The sequence below is a fragment of the Falco naumanni genome, chromosome W (assembly GCF_017639655.2).
Source record: "Falco naumanni isolate bFalNau1 chromosome W, bFalNau1.pat, whole genome shotgun sequence".
NCBI lineage: Eukaryota > Metazoa > Chordata > Aves > Falconiformes > Falconidae > Falco > Falco naumanni.
This window is the reverse complement of record NC_054079.1, coordinates 8026595-8042039: the sequence shown is the minus strand read 5'-3', so window position 1 is coordinate 8042039 and position 15445 is coordinate 8026595. Positions and strand designations below refer to the sequence as shown.

Below are 15445 nucleotides of genomic sequence, written 5' to 3'. Positions count from 1 at the left end.
TCTGTTATGGTAAAAGAGTTTCTCTTTGCATAAAAAAAGCGGGAATGAAGGGAATGACCCCAGAGGTATATTCAGAGAAGGCATGCTATGTTTTGAACTTTTTGACTGAACCAGTTCTTGTTTGGTGTGCCCTTCCACCTATGTATAATGTTAATCCAAAAGAAGATGATACTGTTTACACTTTGAATGTCGATAATTGTCTTTCTGTAGATGATAATGTAGTAGGAGGCTATGATGGGAACGTATTGCAGCAGTTCTTATCTTACCTGGAGTAACAGCAGGGAAAGCATTAAAGAGTTAAATCACCTTGTTTGGTAGGCAGTTAAGAATGTGAGTCAAAATTGCCACTGCTTTTTGTTGTTGGTTCAAGGACAGGGCTGTGAGGATTCTGATGGTATGTGCTGCGTGGATTTTAGGCGCCCCATTGCAGCAACATGTTATCAAAATCTGAGAAGATTTCAGTCTTTTTTGGCATCCATTCACTCAATTGGCAGTATTGTTTGCTATTACCTTGGTTGCTGTCATGTTTGCAAGGGCCCTGCAGAACATGGCAAACCTGGTACTAGCTGTTCAAAAACAAAAAGGGGAAATTGTAAAATTGTACGGAACAAAGACAGTGGGTTATTTTGACATTAATAACATATCTCAGTTGGGGTTTTATTTGTTCTATTACTTATACCTTGTTTTTACTTGTTCGGTTTCAAAGGTTCTTTTTGTGCAACAGGAAGGGGGAGATTCAGGAGTGGGCTGGAAACTAGGACCATGTGTGGCAATCAGTTAGCTGAGGGGAATGTGCTGGAGCTTGTCTAGACAACACTTAACATGATGGGATGTGTTTACAGAGCACAGGGGAGTGGGAGACGAATGGCGCCAAGGATGGCGCCAAGGAAAGGTAACACCTTGCGGTTAATTGATGGTAGTTAACCACCAATCTGGGATTGCCTAGTATGCAATGCTTAGCTTCAAGAACCAATTAGTTTAAAACGCGCAGCTTCTGAAAGTGTATAAAAACTCGTGCTTCTGTACAATAAATTGACATTTGCTTGCATCAAGCTGCGTCCCGTCTCTTCATTCGCCGCAGGGGTCCACACCATTGCTTGAATCTGACCCATATAATCAGCATCAATGACTCCTGGTAAGACAAACAAACCTTGTGAAGTTACACTAGAACAGCCAAGCAACAGCACACTTATTTTATTGCCAATGGGTCCCACAGCATTCAGTGGGACCTTATGTACTTTATCATCCTCTATTGTGATAGCGGTTACTGTGGTAACATCCAATCCAGCGCTTCCTGAAGTTCGGGCTGCAAGTTGGCTGCATAAGCCTGAAATTGTTGTGGAGGATTCCTTTGTATCATCACATGGCTCCTCCCCCCATTTCCCTGCTTTCTGTAGCCACCTACAAGTAACTGTCCTTGAGTGTCGTATTTAGATCTACATTATTTTGCAAAATGCCTTGGTTTGTTACATTGACTGCATACCAAACCAGAGCCATCAGCCCTTCCCGGCCTCAATCTCTTTGGACAGTCCTTCTTTAGGTGACCTTCTTGCCCACATGTGTAAAAACAACGGATGACCCTGACTGCATCAGCAAAGGTCTTTGCCAGACACTCAGTTTGGAAGGCAGCGGTTCCCACCTTCCCACATACATACATCCATTAATTCTATTAAAGTGGGATTACAATTCACCATGCCTGCAATCACCTTTCTAAAATCCTCATTCACATTGTCCTTAGCTAGTTGGAGTAACAATGCTTCCTTAGCTGCCCCATTCTGTATTTGCTTGTCCAAGGAGTCTCTCAACCTATCCAGGAATGACACATATCCCTCATTTGGGCCTTGTTTTATTGTGTTCCACGACTGTTGTGGAGTGCCATGATCCAGAACTTGCAATAAAGCTTGGAGAGCTAATTCTTTTCCCTGCTGCAGGACTAAAGGATGTAAGCGAGCTTGTAACAGAGGAGAGTTAACTGGAGCCTCCCCCATCAATTGCAGAATCCCTGCTCCAAAACGTGGATCATCCAGGGGGTATTCTGAATTCATCAGTGATTGCTCATTTGCCAAGTGCCTCCAATTTGACTCAAACATTAGTATTTGCATAGGGATCAATATAATTTGCACAACTGAACAGCAATCATGAGCAGTAAGCTCTGCTGTGAAAAGACTACATAACAATGATTGAGCATAAGGTGAGCCTATTCCATACTGTATACAGGTTGATCTTAACTCTTTTATCACTCCCCAGTTGAAATGTTCCCACTCGGGAGGAGCTTTACCATCCTTTTGAAGCACTGGGCAGGCTAACACCCTGCCCTCTATGGCGGTTACAGCATCAATATCCCCTTTTACGAGTGCCTTTTTCCAGAATTTGGCAGGATCTGGTCCTGATGTTGTAATTTGGACTGGTTGTTGAACACAACCCGAAGTCTCCTCCGATAAACCTATCACAGATGGCTCGGGATCACAGACAGGCAACGGGACAGTGACCAGATCTCCCCTGCCACCCTAAAGGGATCTGACTCTGCCCACTTGACCCGGCACCATTCTGCTCCTCCTGCCGGCCTTGACTGCATGAATCAGGTGATGGTAGAGAATCCGATGGTGCCAAAGATACCTTATTGGGCATCATCTCTGCAACCGGGGATGTGGCTATTTCAACTGCAGCCTTTGTCTCCCTGTCCCCTTCTGATTGTTCTAGTAAATCTAAGACCAATCTCCATGTTGTCAATGACGTTGTAGCAATTTTGTCCCCTCTCATGGCAGCCCCAAAAAGTAACCATCTAGCACTTCACCATATCTTTATACTGGAGACATTTTTTACTGTAATGGGCAAATTATTCCTTTTACACCACTCTAGCAGAGTTCTTATTGCCATCTCATCATACTTTATATCTTTATTTTCAAATATTTCTATTAGCATTGTTAACATAGGGTTTATTTCTCTGTCCACATCTGATTGTTCTAGTGAATCTATGATCAATCTCCATGCTGTTAACAAAGCTGTGGCAATTTTGTCTCCCCTCGAGGCAGCCTCAAAAAGTACCTTTCCAACACTTCGCCATGTCTGAATGCTGAAAACCTTTTTCACTGTAACTGGCAAATCACACTTTTTATACCATACTAGCAGAATTCTTATTGCCATTTTATCATATTTTATACCTCTTTTTTCAAATATATTCATAAGCATTACAAATATAGAATTTGTCTCCCTGTCCACATTTAATTGTTCTAGTAGGTCTAAGACTAATCTTCATGTTGTTGCAATTTTATCACCCCTCAAGGCAGCCTCAAAAAGAAATTTTCCAGCATTTTGCCATGTCTGAACCCTGGAGACATTTTTCGGCATAACTGGCACATCATTTACTTTACATCATCCTAGCAAAGTTCTTATTGCCTTCTTGTTATACTTTACACTTATTTTTTCAAATATATCTATAAGGATCATTAAAGGGGAATTTTCTTCTTCTGTACCCACATCAATTAGTCCCCACTTACATCAGGTACCAAAAGTTGCAATTTGAGTAAAGATGGATAATAAATATTGCAATATACCCAAGATCAATTAGTTGCAACAGCTCATGTCTCACAGTGTCTGTTATGGGTTGCAGGTTCTCACACTTGTCTCAGCTATGTTGGGTACCAGTTGATGTAGTTGGAGTCCAACTCAGCCAGCCTCACATGGGGCACCAAACATTGCAGCATAATCAAACTAGTAGACTGCAACAAGGCTTTACCCTTGGCCAGGTTCTACTACCCATGCTGTATCTCCTTCCTCCAGAAGTCAGACCACACTGTCCCTCCTCCATCCAACCCCCTCTCCCACAATCCTCAGGGCTATTTAACCACTTAGCAGGAACAAGCTACAGCTGCACATCATCCATGTCAATCAACCCACTGCCTCTGAGGCAAGGCCACAGCTGCATGTTATCAATGCTAATCAACCCACTGCCTTCATTCCTCTACAGAGGGGGATACCTCTTCCCCTTCTGTGGTAAAAATCGCTCCTGATTTTTTGGAGGAGTTGCAGAATGTGTAGTTTACAGATGCCTCTGCTAAGAGAGAGGGTAAACAATGGAGATCCCAAGCTGTAGCTATTAATGTAGATGCTGACAGGGAAATCATTACCAACGGAGAGGGCAGTGCTCAAGTGGAAGAGTTAGTGGCAGTGTGGAGTGTGTTTAATAGTGAGGAAGGGGCTAAGACTCCAGTGTACATTTACACTGACTCATTTGCAGTGTTCAGAGGATGCACAGAATGGCTCCCTTTTTGGGAACAGAATAACCGGGAAGTAAACCGAGTGCCAGTGTGGCAAAAGGAGAAGTGGCAAAACATTTTAGATATTGCCAAACGTGGGGATTTTGCAGTAGCATGGGTGCCGTCCCACCAGGAAAGGGGTACTCTGGCAGGTGAATGAAATAATAGAGCAGATGAGCTGGCCAGAATTGCCCCTTTGCAGCAGGAAAATCAAACCAGGGAAAACTGGGACAGACTTTTGGAATGGCTACACATTAAGCGTGGTCACTCATAGTCTAATGATTTATACAAAGAGGCACATGCCAGAGGTTGGCCTGTCACTCAAGAAACTTGCAAAGCCAGTATTTCAGCTTGTGAACAATGCAGACTTCAATTAGAGCGACACCCCATGGAAGATTCCCCCCTTCATTTGAGAGATAAAAAGTGTCTCTGGGAAACTTGGCAGATAGATTACATCGGACGGACCTTTCTGAAGGTCAGGAGGGAAGCAGTGTGTATTAGTAGGCGTGGAAGTGATTTCTGGCCTAGTTCAAGCCAAAGCGCTTCCACGAGCGACTGGGGAAAATACAGTGTGAGCCCTGAAAATTTGGTTTAGTTTCCTCCCAAAACCTGATTCCATTCAGTTGGACAATGGCAGTCATTTTACAGCTGACAAAGTGCAGGAGTGGGCGAGGGAAGAGGGAATCAAGTGGGTATTCCACACGCCATATTATCCCCAAGCTAACGGGATAATAGAACAAACTAATGGACTCTTAAAATGATTTCTGAAACCTCACAAGCTATATTGGGTGAAACGCCTTTGGGATGCAGTTACCCGAGTTAATGATCACTGGGGAATAAATGGATGTCCCTGACTGAATGCTTTTTGTCCTAAACCCCCGACTTTGACCCCAAAGTCTCAGACTCTCAGTACTCCCAGAGAACGAGTTTTTTCTCCTGGACAGCCTGTGTTGGTAGAAACGCCAGCCATTGGAGCTGTTCCTCTCGTGCTCACTGAACCTCTTAATATGCTTGGAAAGCCAAAAATGCTCATGGAAAAGAATGTAAAATCAACACCAGGTGGATTACTCCATCCTTCTAATAATAATTTGCTTCCGGCTCCTTTGAATGAACAGAGTCTGTTTTTTCTTTTCTTTTCCAGGTGAGGACTCTGGAGCCTACCTGAAAAAAAAAAACACCCATATGAAGCTGCTGATTGTCTGTGAGGCTTCATCAGTATTTGCCTTGTTACTATTTATAGGATGTTTAGTATATCATTGCAGACATTGTTTTGGGCAACCAGTATCGCCACCTTTGATGTTAAAAGAAAACCTTAACTAAAGAAGGAAACCCACAACACACCTCCCCCGCCTTGTTAGTTTGCTTCCCCTTTTCACAGAGAAGTGAATTTGGCTTTCTTTTGTTTTTAGGAAGAAGAAACAAACCACAGCGAGGATACCTATATTTTGGTCAGCTATAATATTTTTTGTCCCCACTTATGGAAGTGAAGACAGACTGACTCCATCTGATTTTGAAACTAATGAGTATGTTTTGTTAGCCAAATCCTGATGGCCATGGTTATGTCCAAACTTGTAAATGGAAAAATAACACAGGTGGTTGGTATTGCACCGGACAAATGCATAATCACCTGGGGAAAAGCAATACCACCTTTTTTGGCCCTTTGGGAGACCACAACACATCTTATTTGCAACACCTGAAGACTGTGGTTGGACCCTTTGCTACAGGGGCCAAGACTAAAAAGGGACATTATTGGATTTGTGGACACATGGCCTATACAATGCTACCCGCAAACTGGTCAGGGATTTGTTATACTGGAATCATTCGGCCTCTATTTTTCCTTCTTCCAGAGGCCGAGGGTCCTCAACTGGGAGTGAGACTTTATGACAACCTGGACAATAAAGGTGTTGCACAACAAAAAAGATCTGTCAAGATTGCAATAGGTGGAACACAAAAGTGGAGCAAAAATGAGTGGCCTCCCAAAAGAATAATAAAACATTACGGGCCAGCCACATAGAACCCCAGAGAATTGATAGCAGGGGGACAGAAACCAATTTATAATCTGAACCCTATAATTCATTTGCAAGCTATAATGGATATCATTTCCAACAAAACAGCTACTGCCATATATATATATCCTTAATCAACAATCTCGAGAGATGCGCACTGCAATCCTGCAACACCACATGGTTTTAGATTATCTTTTGGCTGAAGAGGGATGAGTATGTGGGAAATGAAACATTTCTAACTGTTGTTTGTAAATTCACGATGTAGATGAGGTGGTCACACAATTGACCAGAGACATCCAAAAACTAGCCCGTGTTCCTGTCCAGACATGGAAAGGCTGGGACATTGACATGTTTTCCTAGCTCCCTGGTGGTCCATAGGTTAAGTTAATTCTATTTTATTTGTTATGTGGTCTTGCTATGCTGATATTTTTTACCATGTATCATTCCAGGATTTATCTATTTGATTCAACATGTTGTAGCTAAGATGCAATTTATAACTACTGTCTCACCCACGTTAAACAAATTCATGCTGTGCACCAAACTACACCATCAGTAGTACAGATTGTATAGTGTTATTGTTTATTTTCTTTTACCTAAATTCATGACAGAAGTTTGTAGACCCAGATGGTACATACCCATTAAGCTAAGGGGGGGGTGGAAATCTATTTTCCTACTGCGTATCCTGACCCAGACTTTGACAGAACAGGGCAGCAGACCACATGGACCACAAGGACTGCAATCACTTTGCTTTGTGTTGTTGAATTCATGGGAAATAAAGGAATGCCTGTATATTTTTGTACCAATTTATTTTGCAACCTTTGTTTTGCTAACTATTGCTGTAATTTTTTGTTATGATACTCATTACTTGCCCTTGCTAATGCACACCTTGTAATTGCCCTTGTAAACCTTTTCTTTCTTCTTCTCCTGAAACCAAGTACCATAAAACCAGGTTGTAACAAATTTTGGTTTTGTAACGTTAGTTTATAATATAGTTACTAGAAAAGTTGTTAGTTATTAGACGTTGTTAATTATTATGATACATGTTATCTCTATTCCTTCCTCCTTTCTCTATCATTCATGCCACCTCAGAGAACAATTCATAAGTCCACAATGTTGAGCCACAGGGTGGGGTAAGACACTGCACCAGTGAGACCCACTATCGCCACAGCAGATGTGTTGTCTCAACATTGCTATGGCAGGAAACTCATGCCATCACCACAATGAAGGATCTATACATTGTTAAGGCAGGAACACAACACCACTACCACAGAAGAGATTTATGTATACATTGTTAAAGGAGGAAACCAACTGACGCCACGGAGCAACGGGGGAGGCTGATCCTGCAAAAAACTTAACCAAACCCCTGTGCACGTGCCCAGACTTGGGGTCAGGGGAGTCAAGGTACCTGGAGGCCCCTGAAGAATGTTGGGCATGTACACCATTGTCAGGTGGAAGGTGTGGTTAAAGCAGAACAGCTTGTAACAACTTTATAAAAAACAGAACCAACTAACATTGGACAGAACGTTCCCCCACCGGAGTTGGAAATGAACCTGACTGTCGGGACACCGCAGATCCAGGGTGGTAGCTATTGCTGTGATCTCTTTCCTTCTTTCTTTCCTTCCTCCCTCCCTTGATCTCTTGTGCTCTCTCTCCCTTTGCATTCACAGATTTATTGTTGGGCAAATAAAGTTCCTTAGCTCTTGACTCCATTTTGAGTCTTAATTCTGTTCCTGAGAATACAAATAGAACCACGCTCCGGTCTCAGACCAGTACGCGACATACCCACAGCAATCAAGGTAAAGGGATGTCGTGGTTTAACCCCAGCCAGCAACCAAGCACCACCCAGCTGCTCACTCACTCCCCCACCACCACCCAAAGGGATGGGGAGGAGAATCAGGAATGTAAAACTCAAGGGTTGAAATAAGAACCATTTAATAATTTAAACAGAATAAAAAGGAAACAATAATAAAAACAATAACAACAGTTATAACAGAAACGTGGGGGAAAGGATAAAATCGGAAAGGGAAAAAGGAAAACAAGTGATGCACAGTACAACTGTTACTTCCAAAGCAGCTTGAACCCCTTCATAAGCTGCCAATATCTTTCTTTCATTTGGAATGTATGGGCCTCAGATCTTCTATAGTCCCAACTCCAAGATCTGAAGGGTTGACCTCGAATATCCCCTGGTGCCTTCTACCAGAGGCTCCAGGTAAGGCCATTCTCCCTGGCTGCAGCATAGAGCACATCCCTTACATCTTGCCCAATCTGGACAGGTCCAAAGGCTACTGCTTGAACTATCTCCCGTTTTATTTGTTCAAAGGCTTGTTGCTCAGGGCCCCATTTATATTCATTGTTCTTTTGGGTCACATGATCAGGAGGGCTTACAGTCACACTGTAGTTTGGAATGTGCATTCTCCAAAAGCTGACAACACCTAAGAAAGCCTGAGTTTCTTTCTTATGAGTTGGTGGAGACATAGCTGTTATTTTGTTGATAACATCCACTGGGATCTCACTATGTCCATCTTGCCATTTTATTCCCAAAACTTGTGTCTCCTGTGCGGGTCCCTTTACTTTTGTTTTATGGCAAAACTGGTTTTCAGGAGGATTTGTATAATTTTCCTCCCCTTTCTCAAAAACAACTTCTGGTGTATTGCCCCATACGATGTAGTCATCGATGTATTGCAGATGTTCTGGAGCTCCACCCTTTTCTAGTGCAGCCTGGATCAGTCCATGGCATATAGTAGGGCTGTGTTTCCATCCCTGGGAGAGTCAATTCCAGGTGTATTGGACACTCTTCCAAGTGAAGGCAAACTGTGGCCTGCACTCCACAGCCAAAGTAATCGAGAAAAACACATTCACAATATCAATAATGGCATACCGCTTGCTTGAGCAACATGTAATATCATCCTTGTAGAGATACCTTTCCTTCACACTTGACAGAAGTCACTTCCAGAGGCTGATGATTTGTGCTCCTTTTCCAATTTCCCTGTCAGTGCCCCTTTGCCTTGAAAGTGATCCCAGCTGCTTGGCTTCCCTACCCTCCAAATCTATATTATGAGCCCCATTTATCCCAGCATCGAAGCAACCAGGTGATAATGTGTTCACCTGGTTGACAGGCATAATCTTTCCACATATCCCGCAGTTCACTCAGAGATAGGGATCAGGAGGTTACCTCTTGTTCGCTTTCTTCATCTTGTTCCCATGATGGCCCTGGTTCTTCATCCTTTACCAAACTAGCTGCTTTCTGTTTCTTCTTATCTACAGGTGCCACTAACACTGACACCAGTTGGTCTTCTGCATCACTTGTTTCAGGGGTCAAAGTAGCTGGAACAACCACTGCAGGGGATGGAGCAGTAGCTACAGTTTGTCGCTTAGAATTCCACCAGTTCCAGGACATGAAAACCACATTCAGGATTCCCATCACCAGGTTCAAGACCTGCACTACGGGGCTTCCAGCCGACCAAAGATACTCAGTCTCTCCTAAAATCCTAAATGTTTCATTAATTAGCCCTGAGGCTACTGGGGGAGGCGTGGACCCCACCCATAGGCTGACTCTCTGGGAAAACAAAACCAAAGGTACAGTTGTTGGCGTTCCCCAGCAGGGGCCACCAGACCCACAGAAGCGACAACACCAAGCACTCAGACCAGATTAGTTTCATAGCCGATGAGTCCATCATATTATAAGCCAGTATTATATAGTACAACACTATAACAACTTTATCCCAGGTCCCAATGATAACAAACAACGCAACAGGGAACACATACTGTAAATAATCAAGACAATTCAACCTTGGGACCATGGGCAGCAAATTCAAAAGCAGAGAAGCCAGCACTGTAGCCAACGATTGTTAATCTAGAACAATGAATACTTAAAACAATTAACACAGTCTGATTAGACCTGTCGTCATCTCAGCCCTTCCAGCCCCACATTGGGTGCCAAAAAGGACTGTCATGGTTTAACCCCAGCCAGCAACCAATCACCATGCAGCCGCTCACTCCCCCACCCAGAGGGGTGGAGAGGAAAATCGGAATGTAAATTGTTCTTATCTTAACCCTTGAGCTTTAATAATTTAAATATAATAAAAAAGGAAAGTACAATAATAACAACAAGTTATAATGGAAAGGTGGGGGAAAGGATAAAATCCAAAGGGAGAAAGGAAAACAAGTGATTCACAGTACAACTGCTCATCATCCGCTGACCGATGCCCAGCCAGTCTCTGAGCAATGATCCCCAGGTCCCAGCTAACCCCCCAAGTATATAAACCAACCATGATGTCCTATGGTATGGGATACCTCTTTGGCTAGTTCCAGTCAGCTGTCCTGGCTGTGTCCCCTCCCAATTTCTTGTGCCCCTCAAGCATGGCAAGGCCTGAGAAAGTGAAGAGTCCTTGATTTAATATAAACATTACCCAGCAACAACTAAAACCATTAGTGTCCTAGCAACGTTGTTCTCACATCATAGCCAAAACACAGTCCTGTACTAGCTACTAAGAAGAAAGTTAACTCCATCCTAGCTGGAACCACAAGGGAATAGACTCTAGGATTCACTATACTGAGTGAAGAGTGCCCCTCTGGAAGAAGGGAAGTGAAAAGAGACCCGACCTTTGAAACTGAAATTAACACAGAATCAGTGAACTGCACCTGGATGAATTTGGAATCAGTAGTTCGTTTAGATTGTATACAGGGAGCAGTTTTATTATACTCTGTGTTATTAGGAGTAGTAACATTGTATACTTTTAAAGATACAATAACATATTTTTTTGATTATGCCCTTCAGTTCACCTCTTAAATGTCTGGGCAACAGCTGCATGCACAAGTTCAGTATGTAATACATTAACTGCTACTCGCATACAAATTAGTCTTCCTTCAGCTAGAGCAAGTTAATATTATAATAAGTACATAGAGATCTTTTAAATTCTTTATATGGCCTGACAAAGTAGTACTTTGTCTAACATCTATTTACTGGTAACACAACATACAGAATTACAGAGATACTCTACATGAGCATTTATAGGCTATTTCTGAAGAAAAATCACTATTAATGCTACTATGCATTTAAATTTATCATGAAGACAGTTGAGAAGTAGATTATCTCACTAAAACACTAAAGAGAAAAGCACTTGGCATTTAGCATTTTCTATGATTTGTTAACACTCCTAGTTGAATGCCAAAGCATTCAGGGAGAAGGGTTTTAAATCACACACACACTCAAAACACTGACTTGTCCAAAAACAAGTACTTATTATAAGCAAAATTGTCCATGTGAAAGGAAAAAATACACAGCTGCTCTGTTATTGCTGCTGTGGGACTGACTAGCAAGGATGGACTCAATGTTTCAGCAATGTGACTTGTAGCGACCTTCCTGAACCTCTATCAAGCCAACTCCCTCTTACTATCACCAGGAGACAGAGGCATTTTAAACATGTTCCAACCCAGATTTTTATTTTCCTTGAAAGCCATAAAACTGGATACAGCCATATTATGAGATACAGTGCATTATAAATTCATGACTCAAAGATAGTGCCAGGAGTTATAAAAAAAGCTCAGGATACCTGCTAAAATTCATACGTGATTTTTCCCCCACCTCCTGAAACACTTGATTTCCTATGAATCCTTCTTTAAATACAGAGACATTTCTTATATGTTAGGACCACACCACAAGTATTTTTACATTGTCCTAGAAATAGGCCAAAATCCATCAGAATTGCTGAAAATTCACGTAAACAGGACACTGGTCTAGAAACCATTTTTTTTTACTGTAGTTCCAAGTCAAGTCAAACTTTAAAAAAATATCCTTGTGGTTTAACTGCAATAGGACAACTAAAAAGAACACATAAGCCATCTGTTCAAACTGAAACTAGATTTCTCATGAGGTTTAAATAATTAGCCAGAAAAACTGTAAGGCAGCACTAAAATAGAACTTTTGATGTTAATACTAACTCCTTAAACTACACAGTCCATATCATATAAAACCCTACAAGAAATCCATGTGAAATTATCAGTTTCACATCAAAATTACACCGTTACTTCAGTGCCTTACCATACACATACCAGTTAGACCTAGCAAGTGTATATTAAAGTTGAAACATGCTCTGAAATACTTAAACTGCTTCACCATGGACATGTTCACTTTCACCCTGAATACTTCCACATATATCAAATAGGCATAGTATGGGCAGTTTTATAAAACCTCAAGAAACTGGGCTTATCAAATAAAACACATGGAAGGCAAACATGGACTACAAACAGAAGGGCACTAAATTAAACCACTCAAATGTATCACCTGGACTGAACCACCATAAAATTACTTTCTCTCTGAAAAAGAGGGGACACATGTTTGAAAGCTTTCCTTCCCCCACGTCCTTTACTAAGAATCAAAAAAAAAAAAACCAAAAAAACCTAAAAGTTCCACAATATCACGATGCTACAAGTCAGAATTAGACTTCATTTAAGTCGTCGTCGTCCCCCAAGAAAAAAAAAAAATAGAATTACTCAATTTTGTGCAGCAAATTGCTAGGAAAGCGCAGAAAGCGGTCAGGTACCAGGTGAGCACCCGAAGCAGAAGCACAGTTGACGCTTGAACCACGCCGCGCCCTGCTCTGGCACCGAGGCGACAGAGCTGTAAAAAGAGTTAACAGGCTCTACTCACGCCGAGATCCAAAGGTTGACACATCCGACCCCGGTTCCCGCCACCACCATCACAAACTCAAACTCCAAAACCTTTTGGGACTCCAGCAAAAGTTAAACATAGAAGCACACACACACACGGCCCGGCTACTTAACAGCTAATCGCCCACAGTGCAGGGACGCGCCGCCCCGACCCGCTTCTCCAGCACCGGCTGCTGGGCTCCGCGCAGCCCCGCGCCACTGACAGCTGCGGACGACCCGCGAAACAGCCCAGCATCCAGCACTCCCTCAAGTACGCACCAGGTGGCTCCACGCCCCCAGGGGAATGCGACGGACGAGCTGCACATTGCGCCCCAGCCCAGCACTCCGCGGGCAGCTCCCGTTACCCTCACATCCACTCCCAGCCAGACGCCCGCGGAAGAGTGGGAACAGCCCCACCGCTTCCCCTCACCTCGCGGGGGGACACGGCTCTATCCTTCGCTCCGCGGAGGGGTCGGTCCCCGGCGGCGGCTCCAGGAACTCGACGCAGCGGCTGGGGGAGGCAGTTGGGCTGACGGGGCTGGAGCGTGGCCCAGGCAGGTAGTGGAGCAGCAGCGTCTCGGGAGGTTCCGGTGAAGAGGACGACGAGAAAGCGGCGAGGAAGAGAGGCGCCTCAGGCAGCCGGTCCAGCTCCACACTCCGCACTTTGCGCGGCTGCTTTCGTCTCCAGTCAGAGCACTGCTCGCGGCAGCCACTGCCGCCCGCCTCCCGCAGAAGCCCCCCACCGCTCCCGACGACACTTTCCGTGCCTATGCTGCCCTTCAGGCTCCCGGCGGCGGCGACAGCCACCGCAGTGCTGCCTAAGGCTAACCCCGACGACGAAGTACAATTCGCCGCCGCCATTTTCTCTAGCAAGTCACATAAGGCTCCCGAGGCTCAGAGAAAGCTACTGCACCAACCCACTACGGAAACAGCGTAGGGAGAGGGTGGGAGGCGAGCGCGGATTGGTGGCAGCAGGCAGCGCGGGGCGGGGCGGCCGCCTGTAGGTGCGGCGACCCGCAGCAGCATCTCGTCCGCCCCCATGCAGGTGTTGGTGTCGCGCTTGCTCGCCAGGGGCCGTGCCGCGGCGGGTCGCGTCGCAGGCGGACTCGCTCGGGCCGCGATCGGGAGCTGGCGGTGTTGGATGGGGAGGGTGTCCCCGTCCCCACGTGACCCTTCCTACGTGCAAGACAGCGGCGGGTACTCTGGCGGCCTCGATGCCTAAAACCGTGGCGTGTGGGTCAGCCGCCTCCCTGTGAGCAACCGGTGCTGTGGGGCAGTGTGGGGAAGCCCTTCTCAAAATGTGGGCCGGCTCATGGTGGCCCCTCGCTCCAGCTCGCAACACCACGTCTATGTGCTCCCTCTCCCAAAACCTCCTCAGGCCATGTCCTCCCTAGAAGCCAGGTGAGAAAGGAGCAAAATCCCTGTAGCGCCTTCCAGTACTGCAGCAAGCCACCTTGAAATAGCTGCTATGCCCAGACTTACCTGCTCATTTGTCTCTGGGAATTAGTATGAAATTCAATACATGTTCTTTCTTGGCAGCCTTCACGCGTTCTTCTCTGAGTCACCCTCACTTGGCAGATGCTGTTTCACCTGTCCTCTGATACTTTTCTATATCCGTAACTACTTAGAAGTGTTAATGTCTCAGAGTACACCTGTGTGCATATGCATGCACATTTAGTTTAGGTTATAGCCTGCCACATACCTATCACTGCAACTGTTTCCCAAGAGACTGGGAGAGAGAAGAAAAGCAGGAGACATCACATGACCAGAACATTGGGGACATCCAAGTAAAATTTACTTTTGGTCTAGATTTCTACTTGACCACAATTGGGTGGTTTTGCTTTCAGCCTCCAAGCTGTGGAGAAGGGACTTAATTTTGCAAGAACAGAAGGATATACATTGTTATCAGAAAAGTGCTGTTCTGCTGCCATTAAACAAATTACTTATTTGAATGCTGATTTAATCTGAAACTAGGAAAGAAAAACTGACTGTCACTATGCATACCAGGTTGTTTTCAGATTGGTGTGACATTGGATACAGTAGAAAACAGTTCAAAGCACTTTAGCTGAATATCTTAAGCTTATTTCTCAGAATTCGATATGTATCCCCCAAGTGTAATGTTAGCTAAGCATCTTGAAAATTATTTTTAGTATGGTCACTTGCTTTGATCTGAAGCACTAGGAGGTACTTCTCATTCAACTAACAAGAGCATATTCTTTCTAGTCTTACATACGTGATGCTAACCTAGATGTAGAGTCTTTGCTGAAGGATGTGATGAGCAGATTAGAAGACGATCTTTCCTCTGGACTTGCAAGAGCAAAAGCTTGAGGAGACTGTTTCAAATGGTACTCGATATAAACGCAAAATAGTATCAGTATTTATGTTGTGGTTTAACCCTGGCCAGCAACTAAGCACCACCAGCCATTCGCTCGCTCACCCCACAGTAGGATGGGGGAGAGGATCAGAAGAGTAAAAGTGAGAAAAATCGTGGGTTGAGATAAAGACAGTTTGTTAGGTAAAGCAAAAGCCACACAT

At 44.2% G+C, this 15445-nt stretch overlaps 1 protein-coding gene across 2 annotated transcripts in view; it reads right to left on the bottom strand.

The window, feature by feature from the left end:
- LOC121080575 (mitogen-activated protein kinase kinase kinase 1-like) overlaps nucleotides 1–14584 on the bottom strand; it is a 124186-nt gene extending 109602 nt beyond the window's left edge. Inside the window, exon 1 of one of the 2 annotated variants that reach the window (XM_040578696.1) lies at nucleotides 13341–14584. In XM_040578696.1, the coding sequence (XP_040434630.1) occupies nucleotides 13341–13771 (431 nt within the window). In that variant the 5' untranslated portion in view covers nucleotides 13772–14584. The remainder of the gene's footprint in view (nucleotides 1–13340) is intronic. The other variant, XM_040578695.1, reaches the window with a different exon arrangement.
- Nucleotides 14585–15445: the final 861 nt, after the last annotated feature.